The 27500-nt window shown below is 44.3% G+C and overlaps 1 protein-coding gene across 9 annotated transcripts in view; it reads right to left on the bottom strand.

The window, feature by feature from the left end:
- The window catches only part of LOC139763866 (cell adhesion molecule Dscam2-like), a 441821-nt gene that overhangs the window by 26280 nt on the left and 388041 nt on the right, over nucleotides 1-27500 (bottom strand). For 8 of the 9 annotated variants that reach the window (XM_071690223.1, XM_071690218.1, XM_071690222.1 and 5 more), the window contains 8 exons: nucleotides 22595-22739; nucleotides 19772-19923; nucleotides 17993-18103; nucleotides 16881-17042; nucleotides 15035-15322; nucleotides 7717-7836; nucleotides 4598-4780; nucleotides 1804-1945 (listed from right to left, as the gene is read on the bottom strand). In XM_071690223.1, the coding sequence (XP_071546324.1) occupies nucleotides 1804-1945; nucleotides 4598-4780; nucleotides 7717-7836; nucleotides 15035-15322; nucleotides 16881-17042; nucleotides 17993-18103; nucleotides 19772-19923; nucleotides 22595-22739 (1303 nt within the window). Of the gene's footprint in view, nucleotides 1-1803; nucleotides 1946-4597; nucleotides 4781-7716; nucleotides 7837-15034; nucleotides 15323-15440; nucleotides 15726-16880; nucleotides 17043-17992; nucleotides 18104-19771; nucleotides 19924-22594; nucleotides 22740-27500 lie in introns of all 9 variants that reach the window. The other variant, XM_071690219.1, reaches the window with a different exon arrangement.

The raw sequence follows: 27500 nt of genomic DNA, 5'->3' as shown, positions 1-27500 counted from the left end.
ACACACACACCCAGGCGGGACGTGGGCTTCTCCTTCTCCTCCTCCTCCCCACTGAGGGAGCAGCTCTCTTAATCTCCCCCGGGGAATGGCTCCCCCCACTCGGCTGGCGCTGTCACCAATGGCTACTTACGGCGGAGAGAAACAGTCCAGATGCCACGGAAACCCGGTCGTAACTTGAAAATACAATCATGGCGGAAGAAAAAAAAGAATGGAAAAAAGAAAGAGAGAGAAAAAAAAGATTATTTACCATGAAGGGAGTCATGGAGGGAGGTCTATTTCCCTTCTATAATTCCTTTCCTCAAAGGCTGAAAGGATCATCCAACACAGGAGCACCTACAGTGTGGGGATGAACCCAGCGTGGGATCATACAAGATGGATGATATGATTAGCCTTATGAATCATGTGATTAATCATGAAGGCAATAATCACATACAAAACTCACACACACACACACACAAAAAAGAAAGGCGAAACGGTCCTGAATAGGCAAATATAAAAAAAAAAAAATCCTGCACACGAGCTTAAATAGAGAACTAAAAATAGGGTCTCACTGATGGAACGCTGCTGGCCACACTCATCTGGACATGCATACTCGAAACAAACAAACAAACAGACATGACTCACATGAACGGATCGTCAAATCGAAGCTAAAGAATCACTTGGCTCATAAGAGAAAATCGGGTGAGGAGGGGTAAAAAAAAAAAATAATATAAGAAATTTACTTGTGGAAATGTTACATAAAGTCTAGTAAATTATCGTTAATGAACTCGATTTATTTCTGCTGGCTGGTGGGGAAAAAAGGAGAGGGTGTAAAATGTGTTCTCTGTCATCGTCTTTCATGAAGGTAACAAAGTAGTTTTATTTCATACATATTCTATAAACCAATTTCTCCATTAACAGAGCAAATACGACTTGAAAATGTGATAACGAAATAATCAGGACTTTATATCATATTTTTTTTTAACTGCTACTCGAACATATTTATCGGATTCTGATAAGACATCAAAGTTCTGTCATTTGAATCATTAAAAAAATATATATATATATAACTTAAGTTTATTTGAGGATTATCGTTAATCCCATTCATATCAATCCCAGCAGTAAGGCCAGGATGGAGATATCATTTGCCCTGAGTTTCGACGGATTACCGTGATAATCTCTCCTTTCATTAGCAAATACGATCCACTTGCTATCATTAATATCGTATATGCATATCTCAATCTACTTATATTTAGCTAAACAACCATATTTCTATGTATCTAACCATCAATACACACACACACACACATGTATTTATATATGTTTACCAAATGGCGTCCTAGCTTCGTCTCTTCGTTGTATATCAACTGACTGTTATATTTCTCTCTTGTGTCTCCCCAGATGATGTGATTATTACACGAAAGTGCACTTGGGAACTTATCGTGTTTCATTTCTCCGTGGACTCATAATATATATATATATATATATATATATATATATATATATATATATATATATATATATATATATATATATATATATATGAAACATTGGATACCGTGTAGTATATCACCAAAAACGTTCCAGCAGGCAGGAGCAAGCAAGCAATAACCTTCCAGACGTCTGCCTGGAAGCGGTCCAGACAAACCACACTTTTCCCCTCGACTCCGACTCGCTTCTTCTGAGTGCGTCTCGGACCTACACACACACACACACACACACACACACTGCCAGAGACATTTTTCCATGGTATTTCAATGGAACTCCCTCAACGGTAAACTCTTTAAGGATGGTTCCTTTGACCCCCACGGGGCGTGGTCTTACCTGTGGTCGTGGACGTGGGTGTGGGCGGCCTGCCAGATGAGGGTGATGGGCGGGTCGCCGTGGGCGTGACAGACGAGCGACGCCCGCGCGCCGCGCCTGACCGAGACTGTCTGCTGGAGGCCGGCGTCGAACCTGGGCGGAGCTGGCGATACAACAGGTCAGGTCAGGTCAGGTCAGGTCAGGTCAGCTGTAGTTAAGTGTGGCTATGTGCAGTTAGGTTGGCAGTTAGGTGGAAGTTCGTTTGGGTTAGATTACGCGAGGTGAAACTAGGTTAAATACAGTGAATATAGGTTAGTTTGGGTAAGTTATGGTTATGTTAAATTAGGGGTAAGTGGTTAGGTGAGGTTAAGTTAGGTTAGGGGTAGTTGAAGTTAGGGTAGGTTAGATTAAGGGCAGGTGAAGTTAGGGTAGGTTAGATTAGGGGCAAGTGAAGTTAGGGTAGGTTAGATTTAGGGGCAGGTGAAGTTAGGGAAGGTTAGATTAGGGGCAGATGAAGTTAGGGTAGATTAGATTATGGGTAGGCGAAGTTAGGCGTAGGTGAAGTTAGGGTAAGTTAGACAAGCAATTACCTAGTATCCCATGACTTGTTTACATTTACAGCTGATATCCCTACGCTTGTTAACACACACAATTTACAATGCCACCATTTCTACTTACTCTAACAGGAATCTGTAAAAAAAAAAGTGATTTACATATACAACTCTATATGATTTTACACATGCAAATGTTTACACTCCCTCCCACCACCAAGATCTGCTTCCCAGGATGAGAAACGACTCGTTGTTTCTTTTTACACTCACATACATTTCAACGTTTGAAACTCATAACACTAAGTCACATGGTCAATACCATAACACTCACTAAGTCACATGGTCAATACCGTAGCACTCACTAAGTCACATGGTCAATACCACAATATTCACTAAGTCACATGGTCAATACCGTAGCAGGTTCGCTCGAGCAATGATCGGTCCACGTTCGTCGCAAACTTTACCAGTGTCGACCGAGGAAGCAGAACGGGTGGAAGACACACCAACGGAGAATAATCAACGTGGGGTCATTTGCATACGACGGCACTGCACCCGTGAGTCAGAGAGAGAGAGAGAGAGAGAGAGAGAGAGAGAGAGAGAGAGAGAGAGAGAGAGAGAGAGTGCGTTCATTATGCGGTTTTGTAGACATAATGAGATGGAATTTAACGCCCTCTTGAGCAGGACGGTGCCCCGACCCCTGTGTGCAGGGTGGCACGACCCTTGTGTGCAGGGCGTCCGACCCTTGTCAGCAGGGTGGCACGACCCTTGTGTGCAGGGCGTCCGACCCTTGTCAGCAGGGTGGCACGACCCTTGTGTGCAGGGCGGTCCGACCCTTGTCAGCAGGGTGCCCCGACCCTTGTGTGCAGGGCGGTCCGACCCTTGTCAGCAGGGTGCCCCGACCCTTGTCAGCAGGGCGGTCCGACCCTTGTGAGCAGGGTGGTAGGATCCCTCAGGTATGAAGGATGGCACGATCCTTAACCTAACCCTTAAAGGTCAGGTCAAAGACCACACTATCATCCCTGAGGGCGGGTCACACTCTCGTGTTGCCCCGTCGCATAAAGCTGTATGGACGTATACGGGTCACAGTGTGTGTGTGTGTGTGTGTGTGTGTGTGTGTGTGTGTGTAACGTGCTCTGGATGAGAAAAAACCCACAATGTCAACTAAAGTTTCCGAATAATCAAACCCAAATTAATCCCGATTGTAGTGGAAAGTGAAACATATATATACACACACAAACACACACACACACACACACACACACAAAATATATATATATATATATATATATATATATATATATATATATATATATATATATATATATATATATATATATAGATAGATAGATAGATAAGGAATATCAACTTGAAAAGCACCAACATACGTAAAGCAATACACTCAATGGTAATTACCATTCGAAAGCTGTACCTAAAAATAAGATTACAGTGTGCTGAAATTCCCAGTAAGTCAGTGATTACAAATTAGGCCGGGAGGAGATTATACATTTTGAACCATCAAAAGACATTTGCATACAAAGCAACATTCGTAATGACAAAAAAAAAATTGGGGGGGGGGGGGCCGAGGGAGCATTGTCGTAAAATTATAATATCATTATGGGGAAAAAATATGTATATGAAGGGGACATTAGAGAATTGATGAGAATGAACATGGTAAAAAAAAAGCAAATAAATTGGTAAAGATAATAAATGAAACAATGGGGAGGGAAGGAAGAAGATATTGATGCATTAGTAACTTTTATCTTTTTTTGATTTACGGTAAATACATCACATTATCATCCACACTAATTACATAAAATCATTTCTGCACTTAATCACATTGATACATACACTAATTACGTGGACGAAATTTATGGTAATTACTACAACTAGGCTAAGTATATCAATTACAGTATAATTTACAGTAATTACATTAATATTGCTATTTACAGTAAATTCGCTAACAATATGACTAAAATAAAATCTCGCTATTTTAATGCAGACTACAAGAGACCTACTGTAACACTACCCCACCCACTCTCCATTTTCTCTTAATCTATCCATCTCAACCCAAGTCACTCCTCCCTCACCAACACCACCTCCCATTTTCTCTAACTGCTTCCTCCCACCCCCCCACTTTCCCATGTTCTCTAACTGCTTCCTCCTTCTCCACCTCTCCCCATTTTCTCTGACTGCCAACTTCTCCCCCATCCCCCAACCATTTTCTCCCCCCTCCCCACCCCCCGTTTTCTTCCCAGCCACCTTACCGTTGACGGTGAGCTTGACCAGGGCGGAGAGGCCGCCTCCCACGCCGTTGGCCGCCTCGCACAGGTACTGGCCTTCGTCCTCCGCCCGCGCGCCTACCACCACCAGGCTCCCGTTGGCCGACACGCCCACGCCCACGCCCATGCCACCGCCCAAGATGGGGCTGTACTGCCCCGGCTGGTCATCTGGAAAGTACACACCTGGCCTCAGTGATTAAAGGGGGGGGGGGGAGGGGGTTGAATACACCTGGCCTCGGTGATTAAGAGGGAGGGGGGGGGTGAATACATCCGGGCCTAATTGGTGATTAGGGTCACATAAAGCAATTCATCAACAATGACACTCACTTATAAGGAGATCTGTCAAAAAAAATATATATATAAGGCTAGAGAGAGAGAGAGAGAGAGAGAGAGAGAGAGAGAGAGAGAGAGAGAGAGAGAGAGAGAGAGAGATTGATAAAGATATATATATATATATATATATATATATATATATATATATATATATATATATATATATAGAGAGAGAGAGAGAGAGAGAGAGAGAGAGAGAGAGAGAGAGAATCCCGTCACACAATTAGAACCTCACTCAGCAAAAAAAAAAAATATTTGCACATTCATTTATCATTATTCACGTAAAAAAAAAAAGGACAATCACATTTTCAGTAAATAAAACTCGCATTCGACGCCGATATGATTTTAGTTATTTGGAACACCATGTTTCCATTCCCCTACCCCCCCCCCCACTCAGCTTCGACATGAGCAAAGTATTGGAGAAAAGTTGGTTTTAAAATATATTCTGAATTGCCTGATTGTACGTGATTTAAAATACGAACTCAAAATTAAATCTCTTTGTACCGAAACAATTGTGTTCGTAAAATTAATAAATTCGTGGTCTTAAAAATACTGAAGGGAGGAAGGGAGGAGCCGAACTGGGAGGAAGGGATGGTTGGGGGAGGCGGTACAGTGAGAGGAAGGCTACAGGGAGGGGTGTATGTGGGGGGTTAGAGAGGATACAGGGAGGAATGCAAACAGGCGGGAACAGCTGCGTAATCAATCCGGTAGTCGTTCGTTAACCCCCACGGCTCCTTACGTCAGGGTCAAGCCCTGAGGTCAGCGTGGGGGGGTCAGCGGAAAGAATCGAAACGCCTCTGTTCCTACGACTCCACACACACACACACACACACAGGCCAATCGCCTCTTGAGAACGAGCCCTCGAGCGGGAGGGTGCGACCACTGGATCACGGCATGGTGTTCAAGGGTCGTAACGTCGTCCTCGAGACGTTGAACCATCGTTAAGAGGATAGTGAAGGTGTGTGTGGGGGCGGGGGGAGGAGGTTTAGATGACTTGATAGTTCGACATCCTGTATTCCAAGCCTATATATATATATATATATATATATATATATATATATATATATATATATATATATATATATATATATATTGTAACAGACGAAACGAGAAAATGTTTATTACCAATTCCCTGAAAAATCAATGAATCAAAAAATTCTTTTAACTTCTGTACCACAGTCCATTAGACATTCACATTTTTAAGCCGACGACATCAAGACGATTTGTACGAATTAAAAAAGGAACTCAAACACACCTACACACACACACACACACACACACACACACACACGTACATAAATACATGGGGAAAACATACAAGCACACACACATATATATATATATATATATATATATATATATATATATATATATATACACATGTACCCGGACACAAACACAGTGACACTGGCGGACTTACATGTAGCAAAATAACAGACCCACCAAAATCGTTTAGGGAGAGCAGCCACTGTCAATAATAAAACTCTACCCTCTCTGGGCCTGTCAGCCTGACCCTGACCCGTCTTTCCAGGGAGAGGGAGAGGGGTCACAGGTTAGGAAGGTGGTGCACTTTGACCTCTGACCCCTCCCCCCACACACGAGTAAAATAATCCAATATAACTACAAATTAGGGGGAAAAAACCATAAACATATGCAAAACATTTCTGCACGACCTATCTTACCGTTGAGTCATCATTCTATATTCCAATTTTGGCCTAAATTTTCAATTCTCTAACAACCGGATTACTTTAAAATCTCCGTGTACGATAACTTTTCCATTAACTTTTATAAATAGGCTTTGAGGTAATTTCATGTTTTACGTCTGCTATAGTTCTCTGGCCCTAACAAACATTACATAATATCTAAGATCATCACTTAAGGTAAAAAAAAAAAAGGGCCTTTTATCCAGCTGTATTCCAACTTCCAAAAGAAAAATCATCTAAATCTTTGCCTTTTTTAAGAACACTTAAAGAAAAAAGCCTTCTGTAAATCTTCAAAAAAATATGAACTTATTTTGGCGTTCCCAAGTTCACATAATCGTCACCATTATAACTCACAACTCTACAGGAGAATCATAACCGTGTCTTGACGATCACCTACCGGACTTCACCCCACACTTGCCCTCGCTGCTGGTCGTCCATCAAGGCAAGAAGTGCAACACGCTGGAATATTCCCAATGCTATTTAATGGTAACTGGCAACTCGATGCTCGCGTAATCTACCGCATCAATTTTAGGTTTTACGTGGGAATAGTTTCTTGACGGGGTCTCGCCTGTGAGCTGTGCAATATTTGTGGAGTGATGAGAAATAATGAGGGAGGTGTGAGTGTGTAGTGTAATAATTTCATACTGCAAAGAGATTTTCTTTCTGGTGGTGTCTTATGTTTTTGCAATTCTCGTTTTCTATGCATTACCCTCCGTCTCTCCTTTTCTGTCTACTGTTGTCTTTACTCCTATGATTTCTTCCTAAATTTTTCTCATTTTACGTATTTTCTTTATTCTATCGGGAGGGTTAAATGACGGGGGTACACTTCTGTGGCTGTTAAGCCTCTCTCCTATGACCCAGGTAGCTGTCAGTCTGCTACCTTCCACACCACAAACACGACCTCTCCATCACATACATACACGACATTGTAACGAACACGAAACTCGCACGACTCGTTGTTCGTGACTACCATTAGTTCTTGACCTGCGGTAAGCGCTACGTGCCAGTCTTCTGACTCCTCGTCGCGAGTTTAACACTCCCTCCCTCTCTCCCACCCACCCTTCTCACCTCTGGTTCTCCTCCAGGAGACCTTGGGGGTTGGGAAGCCCTGGGCGTGGCAGGGGATGATCACCGTCTCCCCAAGGGTGACGGAGGTGTCTCGTGGGGCCTCCAACCAGGACGGCGGCACTGTGGGAAAGCGGTCATCCGAGGCGTCACTCAAGGATCCTTCATGGGCAAGAGAATCCTTCCCCACAATCCTACCTTAACCTCCTGACTCTATAACACAACCTCTCTCTCTCTAACTTTGTAATACAACCTCTAACTCTACAATACAACCTCTCTATAGTACAGATGATTTCTTTTAAAATTATTTACTTTACTTTAATATGAAAGGAAGAGCAATATGGCTTTCATTATCAAAACTTCTCTAAGGGGAAAAAAAAGTATGTAAATATTAAATCTTAATGTTCTATGAATACTGGACAAAATGTACACAATGGACTAATATTTGAAAAGGTTAGACACTAAGAAAAAAATAGCATGTGAATCTTTTGTTAAATCATTACTTTATCAGATACTCTCTACATAAAGAAAACAGCTTATCACTTTTAGTTTAAGTCTTGCCAAAAGATATGTAAAAAAGATGATTTCTATAAACAATGGGGATTATTATCCATCAACTCTTCAATGACAAAGGACAAAATTACTTGTTAGCAAAATATACTGCACTCATCAAATTCAACAGCAAAAATATGAATGGGTTTGTATGCACAATATAGAAAATTTCTCATATTCTTTGTTTATGTTAAGGAATTACATGAAAAAAAAAAATCATCATCACAATCCATTACGAAAAAAAAATATCTATATTTTATTGTAACAGACAAAAAAAGAGATAATTGTTTATAAAAGAAGTGACATGTACAACTGACCAGGAAGTGGAAAATGTGGCGAAAACTACTGAAAAAAAAGCTACAATCTCTTTTTTTCTTTTCAGGCCGCGTGACAAGTCAATCATAAACAAACAAGAGGTGTTATAGAGAGAAAACTAGGGAGTATATATATATATACATATATATATATATATATATCTTATATGGGTATGAAGGACCAGAAGCTCTCCTAGTGACTGGCACAGCACAAGCTAACAGTTCTGTGGCTCTCTCTCTAAATATATATATATAATATGGAGTCAACAAGCTAACAGTCTGATTGGCGAAAAAAAAAAAAAAGAAAAAAGAAAAGGCCGTATTCACAACGGACAGAACACTATTGTTCGTAACATCGAGCCCCACAGGAGGGAATTTCATCTGACATATGTTGTGGATTTCTTCCTTCTTTTTTTTTTATGTTGGGGGGGGGAGGGAGGCTGGGTTGGGCTGGGGTCATGTTTGGCGTCAATGTTGGTTATGTCTGGTGTGAACACGGTTCGTTAATCAAGTGTTCAGACAAGCTATAAATATATATATATATATATATGAAAATAAAGAGGAGGTACAATATATATATATATTACGTTTACCTAAGATTGTAGTTATCTAATTCAAGGTTATAAAGATGCTCTACGATCAAAAAGGGGTGTTTAGATGTAATGGGATGGGGCGGAAAATGACTTTTCTATTGATGGGGGATTAAGAAGAAAAAAAAAAAAAATTTAAGAACCGTTCGTCAGCGACGTCAGAAGTACCGGATTGATCCGGCTAAATTCATAATTCAGCCAGTCAGGTCGGTAGAGCCTCTGGCGCCCGACCGTTGTTGAGGACAACAGCTTATCCGTTAGAGAAGACATTTTCCGGACCGGCCCGAAGGTAGATTTATCAAATGCTGCGGACCAGGGCTTCCAGCGTTGCCAAAAGCTACTTCCCCCCCGCCCCTCACTGTCTTGAATCTCCCTCCCTCCCTTTCTCACCTACCCTCTCTCTGTACCATCTAGTCTCCTTCTCTTACAATCCCTTCCTCCTCCTCCTCCTCTCTCTTCTCTCCCCTCTAAACCTGGGTCTGCCCATGTCAGCGACTTGCCCTCCCCTCCCATCCACTGACTTCAAGAGCTGACACATTCATAAGACAAATGACGACCCTGAACCCCACACCCTCGCAGACCTTAAGCACGACGGGGTGTACCTTGAGCCCGCCGACGATGCGACCCATTAGGGTACGGTGGCCTTGGGCCTTTGGCCCGACCCTTTCAGGTCAGGTCAAGGGCCAAGGTCGTCATATCTTAGGATCGCCATGTCCTGCTCAAGGGCACGTAGCGTCGCGTTCAAGGAATTCTAGCTGTATGTGACAAGTCTCTATACCTCTGGACACCTACCAGTGTGTGTTCTACCTTCAACACCTCCTCTACCCTCCCATCTACCAGTGTGTGTGTGTGTGTGTGTGTGTGTGTGTGTGTGTGTGTGTGTGTGTGTGTGTACTACCACCGACTCAAGCCTTCCAATCTATACCCTAAACATCACAGGTTACGCATCACATACCTTCCTCTTTTCCCCCTACCCCTCTCCCTCTTAAATCATCTAAGGCCCTGCCTCTGTCATCCTCCCCTCCTACAACCGCGACCCCTACGAGAGTGACTTCCTTGCCATGTACGTTCAAACCATTCCTAACGACCTCTCTCTCTCTCTCTCTCTCTCTCTCTCTCTCTCTCTCTCTCTCTCTCTCTCTCTCTCTGCCAAGGGGGGTAGTGGCGTCTGCACAAACCTATTCCTCAAACCCTCCCTCACCGCCACGTATATTTAGGAGTAAATTCTCAAGAACCTTCTTTTTTTAAAAACCCCCTCGAGTTGCTTCCAGGTCCTCGTTACTCGTTACCTCGACTCTGTGAACTTGTCATCGAGCCTGGTCATCGTCTGTCAGTATGAGTGGATCCCGCTTGAATGCGACGATACGATCCTTGGGGACCAAGACGCAATTCTTGACGAGGGCGATGCGATCTCCGGGCATGATGGTCTGGACTTGAGGGGTCCGGTCGAAGGCTATCGGACTGAAGGGTGGTCCTGTTGTGTTAAAAAGCTCTTTCGAATCACAAGACCTGTAGTTTTTGGTCCGTCCGTCTCACAGACCGCAGATCCTGGTTCATCATACGGCAACGGTAAAAGCGTTGTTAAACCTGGTCGTTAAAGGTATGGTCTTCAAACACGTTCCACAAGAGCTGTGGACTACGGGACTGAGCGGCAGTGCATTAATACCATCCTCCACGTCCGTCAGGGAAGGAACGCAAATATTACATGCCGGCGTCGACTCCCAATACTTTCTCTACAATTAATTCAGCACCGAGCTGTCATGTCCTCTTCGAGCCAGCGTCGCCCGTCGCCTAGGCCGATGAATATTTGACCGAGATAATGACGGAATAACAGCCTGTCGTGTAGGCTTCGCATGAATAATGCCCATCGCTTCCCGTCAAGTATTCAGAGGGATTAATCTACTCCGAACTCACACGACGTCCTTCGCTACATCTCAGGGTGAGCGTCGCTCGTGCGTGAGGTCAGGGCGTCCCGTAGGGCCATTACCTGGTTCCTCTGTCGATGTCAGCAGACAAGTGCGTGGCGGGTTGGGGTTGAGCCGTCCGCGAGGCGGGGTGGGACAAGACAGGACAAGGACAAGACACGGGTAGGCACGGTAGGGCACGAGGGAAGAGAGACTGCAGTCCAGGCGTGTACTGGAAGCAGGGAGGCGCCGTGAACCTGGAGCTGAACGGGGCCTTGTTCTTCCATCTGCATAATTTGACATTTGTGTAGCACCTCCTTGGGCTATCTCTTTGCCATGGACTTATAAAATGATCTGCACTGTGCTTGTGGTAAAGAATATCTCACAGCCAGTTACGCCACTTCGCTGGCAGCCAACACTGCCCTACCACCAGCAACAGACAGACGCCTCCTCTCTGGTCTGGCGCTGAGGTGGGGGTCGGGAGGGAGGGAGGGAGTTGGGTCCTCCAACCCAACAGAAGAATGCAAAGTTCCGACGGGAAATATAGGTTAGACAAGGGTCGGGTAACAGATTAACCTGGAGGTCAGGTTACACTAGGGAGGGGGGGAAAAAAAAGTTCTGCAACATATGCAGTGGATACTATTGATCGTGGCTGTGGGCCGCCTTGATCATCAGGCCAGCCAATGAGCACGCTTGGCGTCAACCAATCAGAGTATTTTGCACACTAAAGAGCCATTCATATTGTCCAACGCTGCCGCCTAAATGTCGACTGCTATTTCAATTCAACAGGAGTTATAAATGGCGAGTCCAGGACATCACAGCACAGTGTAAAGATAATAACCAACGCTGTCGTGTGTATATATATATATATATATATATATATATATATATATATATATATATATATATATATATATATATATATAATCATACAACTGAAATAATGTACGGTGATAGTGATGGCCTTGACGCGTTCACGTAAATCATCCCATTTCTACAGCAATTTCTGAACGTCTATCATTCCAGTCCTCAGTCTGGACCATCCTAGGTTGGCTTCATGTTCCTCTGTATAACTCCGGAATCCTTTACCATCTTGTGATCTCAAACTGTTGTTTGCTTGCAAATATTCGCCGCCGACATGGTATCAACTTGCATCAAGCTCAGGTAACTGATTTCCTCTCTTCTGACCCCCATTTCTTCAGGGCTGGCTGATGAGAATTTACCCCACCCACCCACACACCCGTCTCCTCTCCCTCTCTCTCCCTCTGTGATGGCAGATAAGACTTACCCCTACAATTCTCTAATTACATTCGACCCCCCCCCCCTCTGAACACGACGGGGCGACTCTCGAGCACGACGGTACGACCTTAGGGGGGTACAATGATCTGATTGGCCACTGACCTGACCCTAGAGGATCAGGTCAAAGAGCAAGACATCATATATTAAGACAGGACATACCGTCATGCTTATGGATCGTACTCTGGGACTCAGAGGTCGTAACGTCTTATTACGGGTCGTACTCTGGGACTCAGAGGTCGTAACGTCTTATTACGGGTCGTACTCTCGGACTCAGAGGTCGTAACGTCTTAGTACGAGGGTCGTAGAGCGTCATGCTCAAGGGTCGTACCGTCATCGCTCTCTCTCTCTCTCTCTACTCAGACCACGAAATCAGAGCCGCTCTCTAAACTACGACTCAACATTCCTCTAATGACTTCTGTCTGTTGAAAAGAAGAAGAAAAAAAAAAGGAATTCCAATCCTAATCTATAACCACGAATTCCTCATCATTATACTCCCAAGTACACTATCTATTTCCATAAGTATTTCCCTAAAAATTTCCACGTCTGAACTGATACGTAGAGGAACATAATTCCAAATACTTAATTCCATCTTTAAAACCCGGCTTCTCAAGTCTCTACATCGACAAGAAGAAAAAACCCTCTCACACAACCCTAACTGATTATCACCAATCCACTAACAATCCCTCGACCTGAAAGTGTTCCCTGACCCAATCATCATGTGGGCTGACTGGCTAATCCGAGTGTGTGTGTGTGTGTGTGTGTGTTAAAGTAAAAAAAAAAAAAACTCACGTTGGAAACCCTGCATATATCTACTACATAGTGGGATGGATGGCCATTGTAGGTTCAAGACCCAACTCACAATTTTAAGCTACGAGTATATAAATATATAAATGTATTTATATATATTTGTACAAAACTTCTATGTCAGGCTATGATGCGAAGTGATCAATAAAATAGTTTAATGATAAAATGTAAAAAGGGTAAAAATATTTCTTTTTTTAATAAAAATACATTCAAAACATGCGTAAAAAAACATGCAATGAAAATGGGTAACGGTAGAAAGTAGGGGAAACAAACTTAAATTTACCTGTCGAGTTGACGCCGCTTGGTCTCAAAAATCCGACTTTCAAAATTAGATCTTTTTTTTGTCATTTGTGGATGAAAAATATAGGCACATGGCCTTCCAAAAATGAAATAAAGAGAAATATGACTCATGGTAGAAAGTAAAAAATATTGAAAAGTAATATACAATCCTATGGGAAATCAATGAAAAATTTGCAAAAAGTATTGAAAGGAGAGTGTTAGTTGTCTGAGAAAGTAGCAATGACCTCACTTATGTACTGTATCCGAAATGTTAAAAAAGTTCACTTCTTCTACGTCCTCTTATCTAATATCTGAACTAATGTGCGTGAGTGTAGATACACTAACTGTACTAATATATATATATATATATATATATATATATATATATATATATATATATATATATATATATATATATATATATATATATATATATCACTCAGGACCACTTCCCAGATTCTCCTGCAGCTAAGACTGCGCTACTTCCAGTAGCAGCGCAATGAAGACCCCTTTGGAATGAGAAGTCCTTTGGCGAGACTGTACTCCAAATGGTACAGCCACGCCAACGGTGGTTTTTCATCCGAGGTGCATCTTCTTGCAGGCAGAGTCCGGTAGCACCTATATATATATATATATATATATATATATGTTCACTGACATACAGAATCTGTTTATTCGTAAATACGAAAGTGTGTCTCTGCTGTGTTCGTGTTGGTAGAATGAGCTGGATTTGGATGATCAAAATTCGAATTTCACCTACACTTTACAAGTGAAACACCGTGAACTAAAGCAACACTGGAGTGTGTTGCGATTAAGAGAATGAATTCCCTGGCAACATGACAGTGCTATCTTCTGCAGAGCAGGCTGAAATGGTGCTTATGTGACCTGCCATTTTAATCTTGTTTACATGTTTTGGTCAGAGGTTTGGCAAACACTGCTGTCATGTGTGTGTCTTGTGGTTTTTTTTAAATATATCATAAACGAAAATGTAAATACTGAAGTACAAATATGTGCCTGAATCAGAGGTACTGGCTTCTTTCCCTAAATGAAGCACTTTACTGGCCCTGAGAGTATGCAAATGCACGTCAGGTGTGTTTGCTGTCGTGCTGTGTAAATAATGATATAAAGTTATGCTTGTGAATCACATGAACTGACTGCGCCCCTAACTGAATGCACTTCTAAGTGGCCATGGGTAAGTTGGTGTACGTGATTGGCCATGGGTGTGCTGGTGTACGTGATTGGCCATGGGTGTGTTTGTGTACGTGATTGGCCATGGATGTGTTGGTGTATGAGTGGCCATGGATGTTGTTGTACGTGAGTGGCCATGGGTGTGTTGGTGTACGTGATTAGCCATGGGTGTGTTGGTGTGCAAGATTGGCCGTGTGTGTGTTGGTGTACGTGAGTGGGCATGGGTATGTTGGTGTACGTGAGTGGCCATGGGTGTGTCGGTGTACGTGAGTGGCCATGGGTGTGTTGGCGTACGTGAGTGGCCATGGGTGTGTTGGTGTATGTAGTGGCCATGGGTGTGTTGGTGTACGTGTTTGGGTCAAGCGTGTCGTTTTCTTTGTCTCGCACTTACCTTTAATGACGAGGGTTGCCGAATGTGAAGCGGTGCGGGCGGCGTTGCCTGCCCGGCATGTGTAGTTGCCCGTGTGGTGGGCCTGGGCGTGGACCAGGAGCATGGCGCTGGAGAACTGGTCGAAGGGGCGGAGGGTGAGGCCGGCGGGCGGGTCCTGGGCCAGGGGCACGCCGTCTTTGCTCCAACTGATGGTGACGGGCGGGTCGCCCCGCCGCACGGCGCAGATCACCTGCACCCTCTCCCCCTCGCTGGCCTCCCCGAAGCTAAAGGGAATGATGGTAGGGGGGACTACACGCAACACCGTCACGGCAGACCCGGGGGTGGCAGGTGGGGGGGAGAGAGAACATGAGAGAGAAATGTGAGAGGATGAGACAAGGGGGTGAGTTGAGAGGCGGTAGAGTTTTACCGTTGACGTTGAGCGGGGCGGTGTGCCTGACGGTGGCCGCGTCGTTGACCGCCGTGCAGGTGTAGTTGCCCGAGTGCAAGGGCGTGAGGTGGGTGATGGTCAGGATGCTCGTGTACTGGTCCAGCGGCCGGACCTGCGTCCCAGCGATGCTCTCGGCCGGCACGCCGTCCTTCGTCCACGTGATCTGCAGGGGCGTGTCCCCGCCGTTGACCGTGCACTGGACGGACACCCGCTCCCCCAGGGCCAGGTCGCGACGGAGGGTGAAGGAGCTCAGCTTGGGCGGCACTGTGGCAATGGCACTCTCACATGACGGCACCCAGAGTGGCCCACTCCCCAGCCCAGGCTAGCTGGGACCACCTCCTCCTACCTCACTCTATCCCTCCTGCTATCCATATCTATCACAGACTCCTCCCGAGCTCTGTCTATCTTAACGCTCCCCCTCACTCTCACCTACCCCTCCCAATCCTATATATCGTAGTCCCCTCCCCCTAGCTCTATACTGTAAGTTCTTAGCTCTATCATAACCCCTCCCTAGCTCTCTCTCTCTCTCTCTCTCTCTCTCTCTCTCTCTCTCTCTCTCTCTCTCTCTCTCTCTCTCTCTCTCTCTCATACAATCTTATCTTTAGCCTACTATACACTCCTCCCTTACCAATCTCTTCGGTCTGTCAAGAGGCCAAACATTCCTTTCATCAGACTCCCTTATCCACCAACTTACTGCCCCCCCTCGCTCCCTCCTCACTCCTCTTCTTCCCACCATCACTGCGTCCCTCTCCCTCACATCCCCATTCACTCTCACTCCCGCTCTCAGTCTCCCTACCATCGTGCAGGTTATCTCGAGAGCCAAAAAGAGATCTCTTAACCTCCAGGGTGTGCAGGTGTGGGAGAGGTGCGGTACTCCACCCACACAACACATAGATAGACCCAGGAGCACTGAGCCAGGACAACATATACAATGTATCACAAACCACTTCCTTAACGCCGTTACGAGCTCTACATGTTGGCCAAGAAACACAAGTGGTCGATATGTAGCTCAATCAAATAATAAACATTCAGTAAACAACAAGTTATGATGAAATGTCTTAAAGTAGGACTAAATATGAGAAAAAAACTTAATTGATATTAATTATCTCCTAGCCTGATTCTACGTTTATCTATCAACTTATTTATTCATTTATTCATATCCATCTCCTAAGCCTCCCTTATATAGCCATCATTCAAATTCTAGTTTAAACTTCCTTTATTCTAATTTTTCTTTCACATGTATCGTAATCACCCCACCTCCTGACATCCCTCCCCACACCTGGGGGAACACAGCATTGGTCAGAATCCCACTCAACATCCCAGTTACGGATCACCTCGACAAAGTATCCCCGCCCGTCTAGAGGGGGGGGACTCCCCCTCCCAGGGCCGAAGACGAGGAGTGACAGGTGTACAACTTACCCAGAACCTGCACGGTGGCGGTGGCGGAATGGGTGCGCCCTTGCTTGTCCTGGGCCGTGCACGTGTACGCCCCTCCGTCGGCAGATTTCTGCACGTGCCGCACGACCAGCGTCCCGTTCTCGAACACGTTCTGTCGTGCTGTCACGGGCAGCGTCCGTCCGTCTGTCCGATAGACAGGAACAGCAGACGGGTTAAAGGTCAGGGTTGCGTAAAGGAATGTCTGTATAACTTTGCTGTAGTATTTCTACGTAAAAAAAAAACCTTTATCAATAAATTTTTCATGTAAATTTCCATAATTTGCATGTATATATATATTGGTCAATGTTCTTATATCAATTTTCGTAACATAAAACCACAGACACATACTTTTCTCACCCTGTGTGAAGTACATACAATCACTGGATTTCCTCAAATGACTGTAATACATTCGAAAGGTAATCTTTCGTACAACAATTTTAAGCCGAATGGCAAGAGTATCTAAGGATGAACCCGAACATCCAGTGCCCTACTTTGTAATTAGGTCACAGACCACACCGAAGGGTCATACTGGCTTATCCAATGCCTTAATGACCTTTGATCTTTTAACAACCATTATATCCGAACACACACACCAAAAAAAAAAAAAGAAGGGGGGGTGGGAGGCCCCTACTGGAGTAGAGCTCCCTCCCCGTCGTGTATAAATTGGCAATTACACATGCTGTAACTCTATCACAATCTCCCTCACACGAAAAAAGCACATCCCAGTGCACAAAATACCAATTACCCGCTGTTACTTCAAACACACCACAACACTCCACCACATACAAGCCCCTCACTCACTCTCTCCTACCCTCCCCTACCCTCCTCTCCCTCGTAATGCTAACCTCACAACACTCCACCACATACAAGCCTCTCTCTCTCTCTCTCTCTCTCTCTCTCTCTCTCTCTCTCTCTCTCTCTCTCTCTCTCTCTCTCTCTCTCTCCTCCTCTCCCGTCCCCTTCTCTCCCTCGTAATGCTAACCTCCTCTCCACTCCCCTCCTCTCCCTCGTAATGCTAACCTCACAACACTCCACCACATACAAGCCTCTCTGTCTCTCTGTATCTCTCTCCACCTCTCCCTCGTAATGCTAACCTCGAGACCACGTGATCTGGGCCAGCGGGTAACCTGCGGCAGGACACGATATCTGGAGCTGCTCTCCGGCCACGGCCGTCACCACGGACATGGGACGCACGTACGCTGGACCTGCGTAACCATGATCACAAGGACGTATTAGGTCTTACTCTCCTGCTGGTTATCTATGAGGAGCGGGGGGTTTATGAGGAGGCTACGTGGAGAGACGGACATCATTCTAGGTGAGAAATTGCCTGGAAGACGACTGTAATGGTTATATAATGGGGGGGGGGAAATGGGTTAGAATGGGGCAATATTGCTATCACTGGACGGGACACTTCCACAACTATGCTGCGAGTTTGTGGGGGGGGAAAAAATAATAGGGTTAAAGAAATGGTTATCATTATAACAGTTGTCAACTTTGGGTATATGATACTGATTACAACACAATCTATCAGGCAATGATCTATCATCATACGACACTACCAGGTGTGATCAGGTGTCTCTAACACCTGTACTGCACACGAAGTCATTCCCAGCGAAACTGTACACCATGCTAATCACTACCATGTCAGTTGTGTGATGGGTTTGGGTAGTATACAACAGTTACAGAGGGATCACGAGCTCAAAAAAAAAGAATAATTGCGATATAGTCCCACTGTTCGTTATAACAAATTAAACCTTTCTAAATATCGTGAAATATTTCCAATCATACTAATTGATACAAATAATTATATTCAGCTCATATATTTGTAATTAATCCTGCAATAAAAACTTAATGAGGCATATGTGAATTATGGAGTTCCTGGGCTTTCAGTTATATAACATAAGACAATAATTCAAACATATTCTCAAGGATGAAGGCGAGGTCACCATACACTGGTGAAAAAAATGTTCATTTACACGACTGAAATACCAGATACGCATTAATGAATCATAGCTCAGTGCTGGAGAGAGAGAGAGAGAGAGAGAGAGAGAGAGAGAGAGAGAGAGAGAGAGAGAGAGAGAGAGAGAGAGAGAGAGAGAGAGAGAGAGAGAGAGAGAGAATCAAATCATCAAATGGCTAGCTATTATTATCAAATCAAATCCAGTGATCAAGTAATTAACAATGATATACAAGAAAATTCATTAAAAACATTTCGTACTGCAATTAAAGTAGCACAGTTTATTATTATTGACCAAATTACACATCACAGCGTAATGAGGCGCATTTATTAGATTATTTGCTCAGGAGATATCAATGTTATTGCCACATGATGCACATTCATAACGTTAAATGTAGAAATTATGATTAGCAATTAGAATTAAAAGCATAATGATGAGTGATATACTGTTATATGCATCACAAATACACACACACACACACACACACACACACATATATATATATATATATATATATATATATATATATATATATATATATATATATATATATATATCATCCTGAGATTATATGTGTGGGAATATGCCACTGTTTGTACATTCCTGACGTCACCACACACTGAAGAAGGAGAGGCAAATAGACATGAGATAGTGAACTCTGGTTGGTGAGCTCCGTAGAGTATATAATCGCAGTCTTGACAATGTTGAATCTCCTATTCTCTTTTCAGTAGAGTTTAACCAGGATCGTATGTAGATATCTGCTCAAGCTGTATGCTAATTCAAAACCTTATAATCAAATACACTTAAAAGAATTCAAAACCTTATAATTTCCAAAGAAAATACACTTGGATATATTTTTTTTTTTTTTAGTAAAGTATAAATGAGTTAATGTTACAGAAGAGCGATGCCACCCACCGTAAACATTGAGCCGGGCGGTGTGGGCGGTAGAGCCGGCCCTGTTGGTTGCCGTGCAGGTATACGCCCCTCCGTCCTCCGCCCGCACCCCCGTCAGGTTAACGTGACTCACCACCGAGCCGCCCATACCCACGTACTGGCCCACGACCAGCCTGCAGGAGGAGGAAGACACGTAGAGGGAGGTGGGAGGAGAGCAGGTTGTGTGAGACGCAGGCGGTGGGTGGAGATGTAGCTTGGACGAGGTTTGGGGGTTTGGGGTAGGTATATATATATATATATATATAAATATATATATATATATATATATATATATATATATATATATATATATATATATATATATAGTGAGAGGGGCTGCTGCTGCTGAGCTCTGTGTGTGGCGGGAGGGAAGAGAGATCGGAGAATGTGAGAGTGCCACACTCTCTGGGATGCCTGAATACGTCTTTCGGGGATATACATCCAACATGAAAAAGAAAAAAAAAAAACCCCATCCAAACGCTATTTCGTATTGCGTTCTAACATCTCATCAACACCTGCCTCTAACAATTAGGGGTTTTACAACCCTTGCGTAAAAATATGGCTTATGCAATTCAACCTCACGGAAATTAACGCACCTAGACTAAAGGTCATACCGTGAAGTTGGGTATAATTTTCACAGTTTAGTTATCAACACACTGTCAATAGGACATGACCTTTTCCAGACAGACATTACCAAAGTTCTCGTAAAGTAGTGGAATATTCAAGAAAGGTAAATTTCACACACAAATCATACGTGCAATAATGTTCCCATAAAGAGAGCTGCTGTGTATTTCGCATGAGCATTCGCAATACACGCACGCACGCACACACACACACAGACACAAACACAAACAGATAGACAGACAGACAGACACACACGCACACACACACACACACACAAACACACACACACACACACACATATATATATATATATATATATATATATATATATATATATATATATATATATATATATATATATATAAGGAAATTTAAGAATAAAGGGTTCGTGCTACTATACATACATTTGCGAAGAAACCATAATCAATTCATCCTTATATAATTTTCTCCCACACATGAAGGCATATCCTCTCTCTCTCTCTCTCTCCTCATTATGAGTCATGAGAGCCATCGTGAAACGAGGGGGAAAAGATATTATAATTTGATTCCTCCAACTTTCTGGCCCACCTTGAAATTTATGACTGGAAACTTTCCCTTTTGATCTTCATGGGGAAAATCTGGCGTTTCCCCCCCCCCCCTCATGCTTACTTTTACCCCAGTTTAAAGATGTAAACTTAGAGAGAGAGAGAGAGAGAGAGAGAGAGAGAGAGAGAGAGAGAGAGAGAGAGAGAGAGAGAGAGAGAGAGAGAGAGAGAGAGAGAGAGAGAGAGAGATTAAAAAGACGGCGGGAGTCAAATACAAATGGTGTGTTAACTAGAAATATGATCTTATCTCAATAAACATGGATATTGATATCAAGCGTGAGGCGTTTAATGAGGGCATTTAAACTTTCCCTTCTATTATTACAGAATGACTTTACAGAGTACAGGGTGCTGGTATGGCAAGAAACACACTACTTCTCTACCCCATATCACTCACAGTGGTTGTATCTGTGACTCATAAAGTATTCTGAGAGAGCACAGAAATCTCCATTCAATGGATGACAAGAAAATATTTAGCTAACTCTCCAAATACACAGAGATACTGGTCATTCTTCAGCATATATATATATATATATATATATATATATATATATATATATATATATATATATATATATATATATATATATGTATATATACACACGAGTCTAGAATAATACTAGATTACTGGAGTGATGTGTGTGTGTGTGTGTGTGTGTGTGTGTGTGTGTGTGTGTGTGTGTGTGTGTGTGTGTAGCCATTAACGAAGCCCAGTACACACAAACCTAGTCCACCCGGCTGGGAAAATGTGCTCTAACACCCCCCCACCACCAACCATTGTTATCGGGAGTTAGTGTTATCGCTCGCGGCAAAACGAGCTGGGCCGATCGCTCTCACTCCTCCCTGCTGCTCTCCTCCTTCCATTATCATCAAGTCCTGTATCACCTCCGCTACACACACATACGACACTGCACCTCCAGCATGCTATACCACTACGTCTATCCCGCCCAAGCCGAGGCATCCTTTTACTTGCTATCAATTACTCTACGTACGACATGATAGACGGATGAAGGCAGCAAGTACGGATATGTACATGGGTATGTATATATGTATATGCCTGTGTAGGTATATGTATGTATACGATGAAATGTATATGTATGTACAGGTGCGTGTGTGGGCGTTTATGTATACACATGTGTATGTGGGTGGGTTGGGCCATTTCTCGTCTGTTTCCTTGCGCTACCTCGCTAACGTGGGAGACAGCGGTTGAGTATAATAATAATAATATTATGTATATATATATATATATATATATATATATATATATATATATATATATATATATATATATATATATATATATATATATAAACTTTCATCTCAGGCCATTTCCTAGAAGAGTGCTACACAGAAACACACACACACACACACACACACACACACACACACACACACACACACACATACACACACACACACACACACACACACACACACACACACACACGGGGGAAAACCAACATCCACGTCGTATACATCGCATTTTATTACAGGTTCGATACCCTAAAATATGCCGCCACTTTGGCTCTTAAAACACACACACACACACACACACAAACACACCTGCCGGACTCTCCCATTACCCCTGGCTATTACTGACCTGTCGTGTTGGGGTAGAGGGAATCCATCGAGGGTCCAGGACACGTGTGGTGTTGGTGCCCCTGAAGCGATGCACTTTAAGCTGACGGAAGGGCCCGGCTGTAGTGTCTGGCTGATGAATCGGTATTCCAGCACCGGAGCCGAGTCTGCAGAGAAACGTTATATACATTAAAAAAAAAAAAAAAAAAAAAAAAAAAAAAATATATATATATATATATATATATATATATATATATTCTGTTTCCCATTTTAGAAAGTTAATACAAGGAGGGGAGGATTTCCGGCCCCCCGCTCCCGTCCCCTCTAGTCGCTTTCTACGACACGCGAGGAATACGTGGGAAGTATTCTTTCACCCCTATCCCCAGGGATACCCTATCCCCAGGGTTTCATATAATGACTAATACCTTTCCCACAGATAAGCTTACATTACTATACTTATAGTAATGGGAACAATGATCAACATCCATTATTATATAATGTAGTGCTAATACATACTTGGTAGCTCACTGCTCTACAACAGACAGTGAGAAGAAGAATAAGTCATCAACTCAACATCCTAACTCCAAACAGTTCTTAAAATCGAGTCAAACTCTCATTAAGTTGATGCACGCATATGGATGGGGTTGTTAGGGAGGTAAATGCAAGAGTCCTGGAAAGAGGGGCAAGTATGAAGTCTGTTGGGGATGAGAGAGCTTGGGAAGTGAGTCAGTTGTTGTTCGCTGATGATACAGCGCTGGTGGCTGATTCATGTGAGAAACTGCAGAAGCTGGTGACTGAGTTTGGTAAAGTGTGTGGAAGAAGAAAGTTAAGAGTAAATGTGAATAAGAGCAAGGTTATTAGGTACAGTAGGGGTGAGGGTCAAGTCAATTGGGAGGTGAGTTTGAATGGAGAAAAACTGGAGGAAGTGAAGTGTTTTAGATATCTGGGAGTGGATCTGTCAGCGGATGGAACCATGGAAGCGGAAGTGGATCATAGGGTGGGGGAGGGGGCGAAAATTTTGGGAGCCTTGAAAAATGTGTGGAAGTCGAGAACATTATCTCGGAAAGCAAAAGTGGGTATGTTTGAAGGAATAGTGGTTCCAACAATGTTGTATGGTTGCGAGGCGTGGGCTGTGGATAGAGATGTGCGCAGGAGGATGGATGTGCTGGAAATGAGATGTTTGAGGACAATGTGTGGTGTGAGGTGGTTTGAGCGAGTGAGTAACGTAAGGGTAAGAGAGATGTGTGGAAATAAAAAGAGCGTGGTTGAGAGAGCAGAAGAGGGTGTTTTGAAATGGTTTGGGCACATGGAGAGAATGAGTGAGGAAAGATTGACCAAGAGGATATATGTGTCGGAGGTGGAGGGAACGAGGAGAAGAGGGAGACCAAATTGGAGGTGGAAAGATGGAGTGAAAAAGATTTTGTGTGATCGGGGCCTGAACATGCAGGAGGGTGAAAGGAGGGCAAGGAATAGAGTGAATTGGAGCGATGTGGTATACAGGGGTTGACGTGCTGTCAGTGGATTGAATCAAGGCATGTGAAGCGTCTGGGGTAAACCATGGAAAGCTGTGTAGGTATGTATATTTGCGTGTGTGGACGTATGTACATGTGTATGGGGGGGGGGGGGGTTGGGCCATTTCTTTCGTCTGTTTCCTTGCGCTACCTCGCAAACGCGGGAGACAGCGACAAAGTATAAAAAAAAAAAAAAAAAAAAAAAAAAAAAATATATATATATATATATATATATATATATATATATATATATATATATAGGGCGTTTATATTTACATATGCTTTTTGTACACAGGCTTGGGTCAATTGTTAGCCATCAGATTATAAATATATATATATATATATATATATATTTTAGTTGCCATTTCCCGCGTTAGCGAGGTAGCGCCAAGAACAGAGGACTGAGCCTCTGAGGGCATATCCTCACTTAGCCCCGCTTCTTTGTCCCTTCATTTGGACTGAGACAAACGTACACGTCTTCCTTCCCTGCGTCCTCTTCTGGCGCTACGACACCACACCGTCGTCTTCCGTCGTGGTCGCCGCCCGACACACCTTGCGTGGGGAGGTGTGGTGTGGGGTGTGTGTGGGCGGTGTGGAGGTGTGGTGAGGTGTGGTGTGGTGTGTGTGGGGGTGTGTGGGGGGAGATGATCATGCCCGCAGGTAACCCGGCATATTACGGAGAACAACCGTCAACACCGAGATATAAATAGTCTGGCGTTATCATCCACCCTAAGTTCCATACTGCCTGAGCCCCAGGCTGCAAATCCGTTTATACCTGTATTAACGCGCACGAAAAAAAAAAAAAAAGAAAAAAAAACGCGCGGCGATGACGAGGAGCAGGAGGAGGGGTGGGGGAGGGAGGGAGAGGGAGAGGGAGAGGGAGGATAGAAATGAGGGTCGACTGATGTCTCTTTGATCTGCCATGACCACACAGTTCCTCTGTCCACTTCCATTTCCCTCCATTCCTCCCCTCCTCTCCCTCTCTGCCCTCCTCCTCCTCCTCCTCTCCCTCTCTGCCCTCCTCCTCCTCTCCCCTCCTCTCCCTCTCTGCCCTCCTCCTCCTCCTCCTCCTCTCCCTCTCTGCCCTCCTCCTCCTCTCCCTCTCCCTCTCTGCCCTCCTCCTCCTCCTCCTCTCCCTCTCTGCCCTCCTCCTCCTCCTCCTCCTGCTGTCACAGGGGGTCGGAGGGGATGGACGGTCGGTAACTGAGGCCCGATTGACAAAACCCAACGAGTGGACGACTCCATTATGCGAGGCGGGGGAGGGAAAGGTGCGTGGTGGGATAAAGGCCAGTATGGGATGAGCCGTGTGTGGGACAGCGCTACGCGGGTTAAGACTCGAACGGCCGGAGGGAGGGGGTGTGTGGGGGGGGGGGTCGTTTGCAACGATAAGCTGGGGACTGTCATTATGGAAATGAGGATGTGCTCACCCTCGAGCAATGGGGAGAGAGAGAGAGAGAGAGAGAGAGAGAGAGAGAGAGAGAGAGAGAGAGAGAGAGAGAGAGAGAGAGAGAGAGAGAGAGAGAGAGGCGTCACTTCACCTTTAAGGGGGGAGGAGGAGGGGGGGAACATTAAACGATATTTGCACAGATGAAAACACTGACATTAATAACATGACGTGTGTGTGTGTGTGTGTGTGTGTGTGTGTGTGTGTGTTGAAGGTGAGGGGAGGGGGGAGGGGGGAGAGGGAGAACCCCCAGCAACCTACCCGCCACATACGCTCCCTGTGTGACGTGCCGTCGTCACCCGCACGTAACACCTGGTCTCCACCTCGGCTCGGCTCGGCCTCCAGCGGTATCGCGCCGGAGGACAACCTTCAGGGTTTTAACGAGCAGGACCTCCGCGTTCTGGGCCAACTGCGACCCAGTTCCTTGGTCTCGTAAACACCCACCGACTTAAATGTGTGTGTGTCTTCTACAATGTATATATATAAATAATTCCCTAACGACAGTACAGTGAATCGAACAGAAGATGTGGACATGACAGTGCCAGAATTAGGACTTGGTCCTGACACACGGATATAGACAGGCGTGGAAGCACCATCTCTTCTACTTCATCCCGTGATCTCGAAGACACAAATACATACATTCAGTAACTAGAAGAGCAGATAGAAGGCCTCTGTGGATGGAAACCTTGGCAGCCATTCAACCCAGGACAGAAGAGTCACGGTACCACACGAAAAGGTACGGCTTCCAACACCTGAGCGAACTGGATGGCGACACCTGTGTACAGTCACGTCCAGCGATTTTCCAATCATCATCTCTCGTCAGTGTGTTACGCGGAGTTTAGACCCACTTCAACTACCCGGGTCATTAAGGGCAGTTCAAGTTCGAGTGATAACCACCAAACGAACGACCTCTGAACACCTTCTAAGTACTCATATGACCCTGGTATGAAAGAGTTAGTTAATTTGTTGAGGGTTAAGGACAAGCATACCATGAGGAAGGTCATTTGGCCAACAACCCTTCTAGTTGTTATGTCCTCTTATTCAAAACACCTACTTGTCATATCACAGCATAATCATACACTAAATCTAAATGAAATACATTAAATGGCTGAAGCGGAAATTCTAACTGGAGACTAAAGAGTTGCCCTGAAAAGACAACACTACACGAGTAAATGCCACATAATACATCAATTACATTCTATTTACATCACATCAACATCCACAGTATTCTCATTAGTTCCGTCTCTTTAGAGACAGATATCACCTTACTCATCAAGTCTGGGTTGAAATCGTCCACCACGAGAGTTCTGTGTACGACATACTGTTCTCCTTTGCCGACGCGAACTCCCGATAGCACGTGAAAGAAAAGATTAGATCAAATTGCATATTTCAAGAAAAGTGAAGAAAATACTCATAGGATGCGTGCCATGTGTTAATATTTTCACAATCCTTCCTTTACAGTCTCTGGTGCTAACTGAGAGACGGACAGTGAAAAAAAAAGAAGAAAAAGGATGATCCAAAAGGAAGCGAGTTTAATCCTCCCCAGAGAAACATCTCCCCCACACATTATCCTCCCTAATGGCTCAGCAAGTGGCATTTGGCTTATTGGCTTCCTCTGGGTTTTCATATCCTTTCCTTACATTAACGCTCTCGTTTAAAGTGGCTGAGCGAGGGAGCGGCGCCATTTGGAAAAAAAAAAATTATTATATCATCAACATCAAAGCGCTACCACTTCACGACCACCACACCCCGCTACTACATCACGACCACCACACCCCGCTACCACATCACGACCACCACACCCCGCTACCACATCACGACCACCACACCCCGCTACCACATCACGACCAGCACACCCCGCTACCACATCACGACCACCACACCCCGCTACTACATCACGACCAGCACACCCGCTACCACATCACGACCACCACACCCCGCTACCACATCAGCATCCCGCTGTTGTACATAAC

This window comes from Panulirus ornatus, chromosome 48 (assembly GCF_036320965.1).
Source record: "Panulirus ornatus isolate Po-2019 chromosome 48, ASM3632096v1, whole genome shotgun sequence".
Classification (NCBI taxonomy): Eukaryota; Metazoa; Arthropoda; class Malacostraca; order Decapoda; family Palinuridae; genus Panulirus; species Panulirus ornatus.
This window is presented reverse-complemented; position numbering and strand designations above follow the sequence as displayed.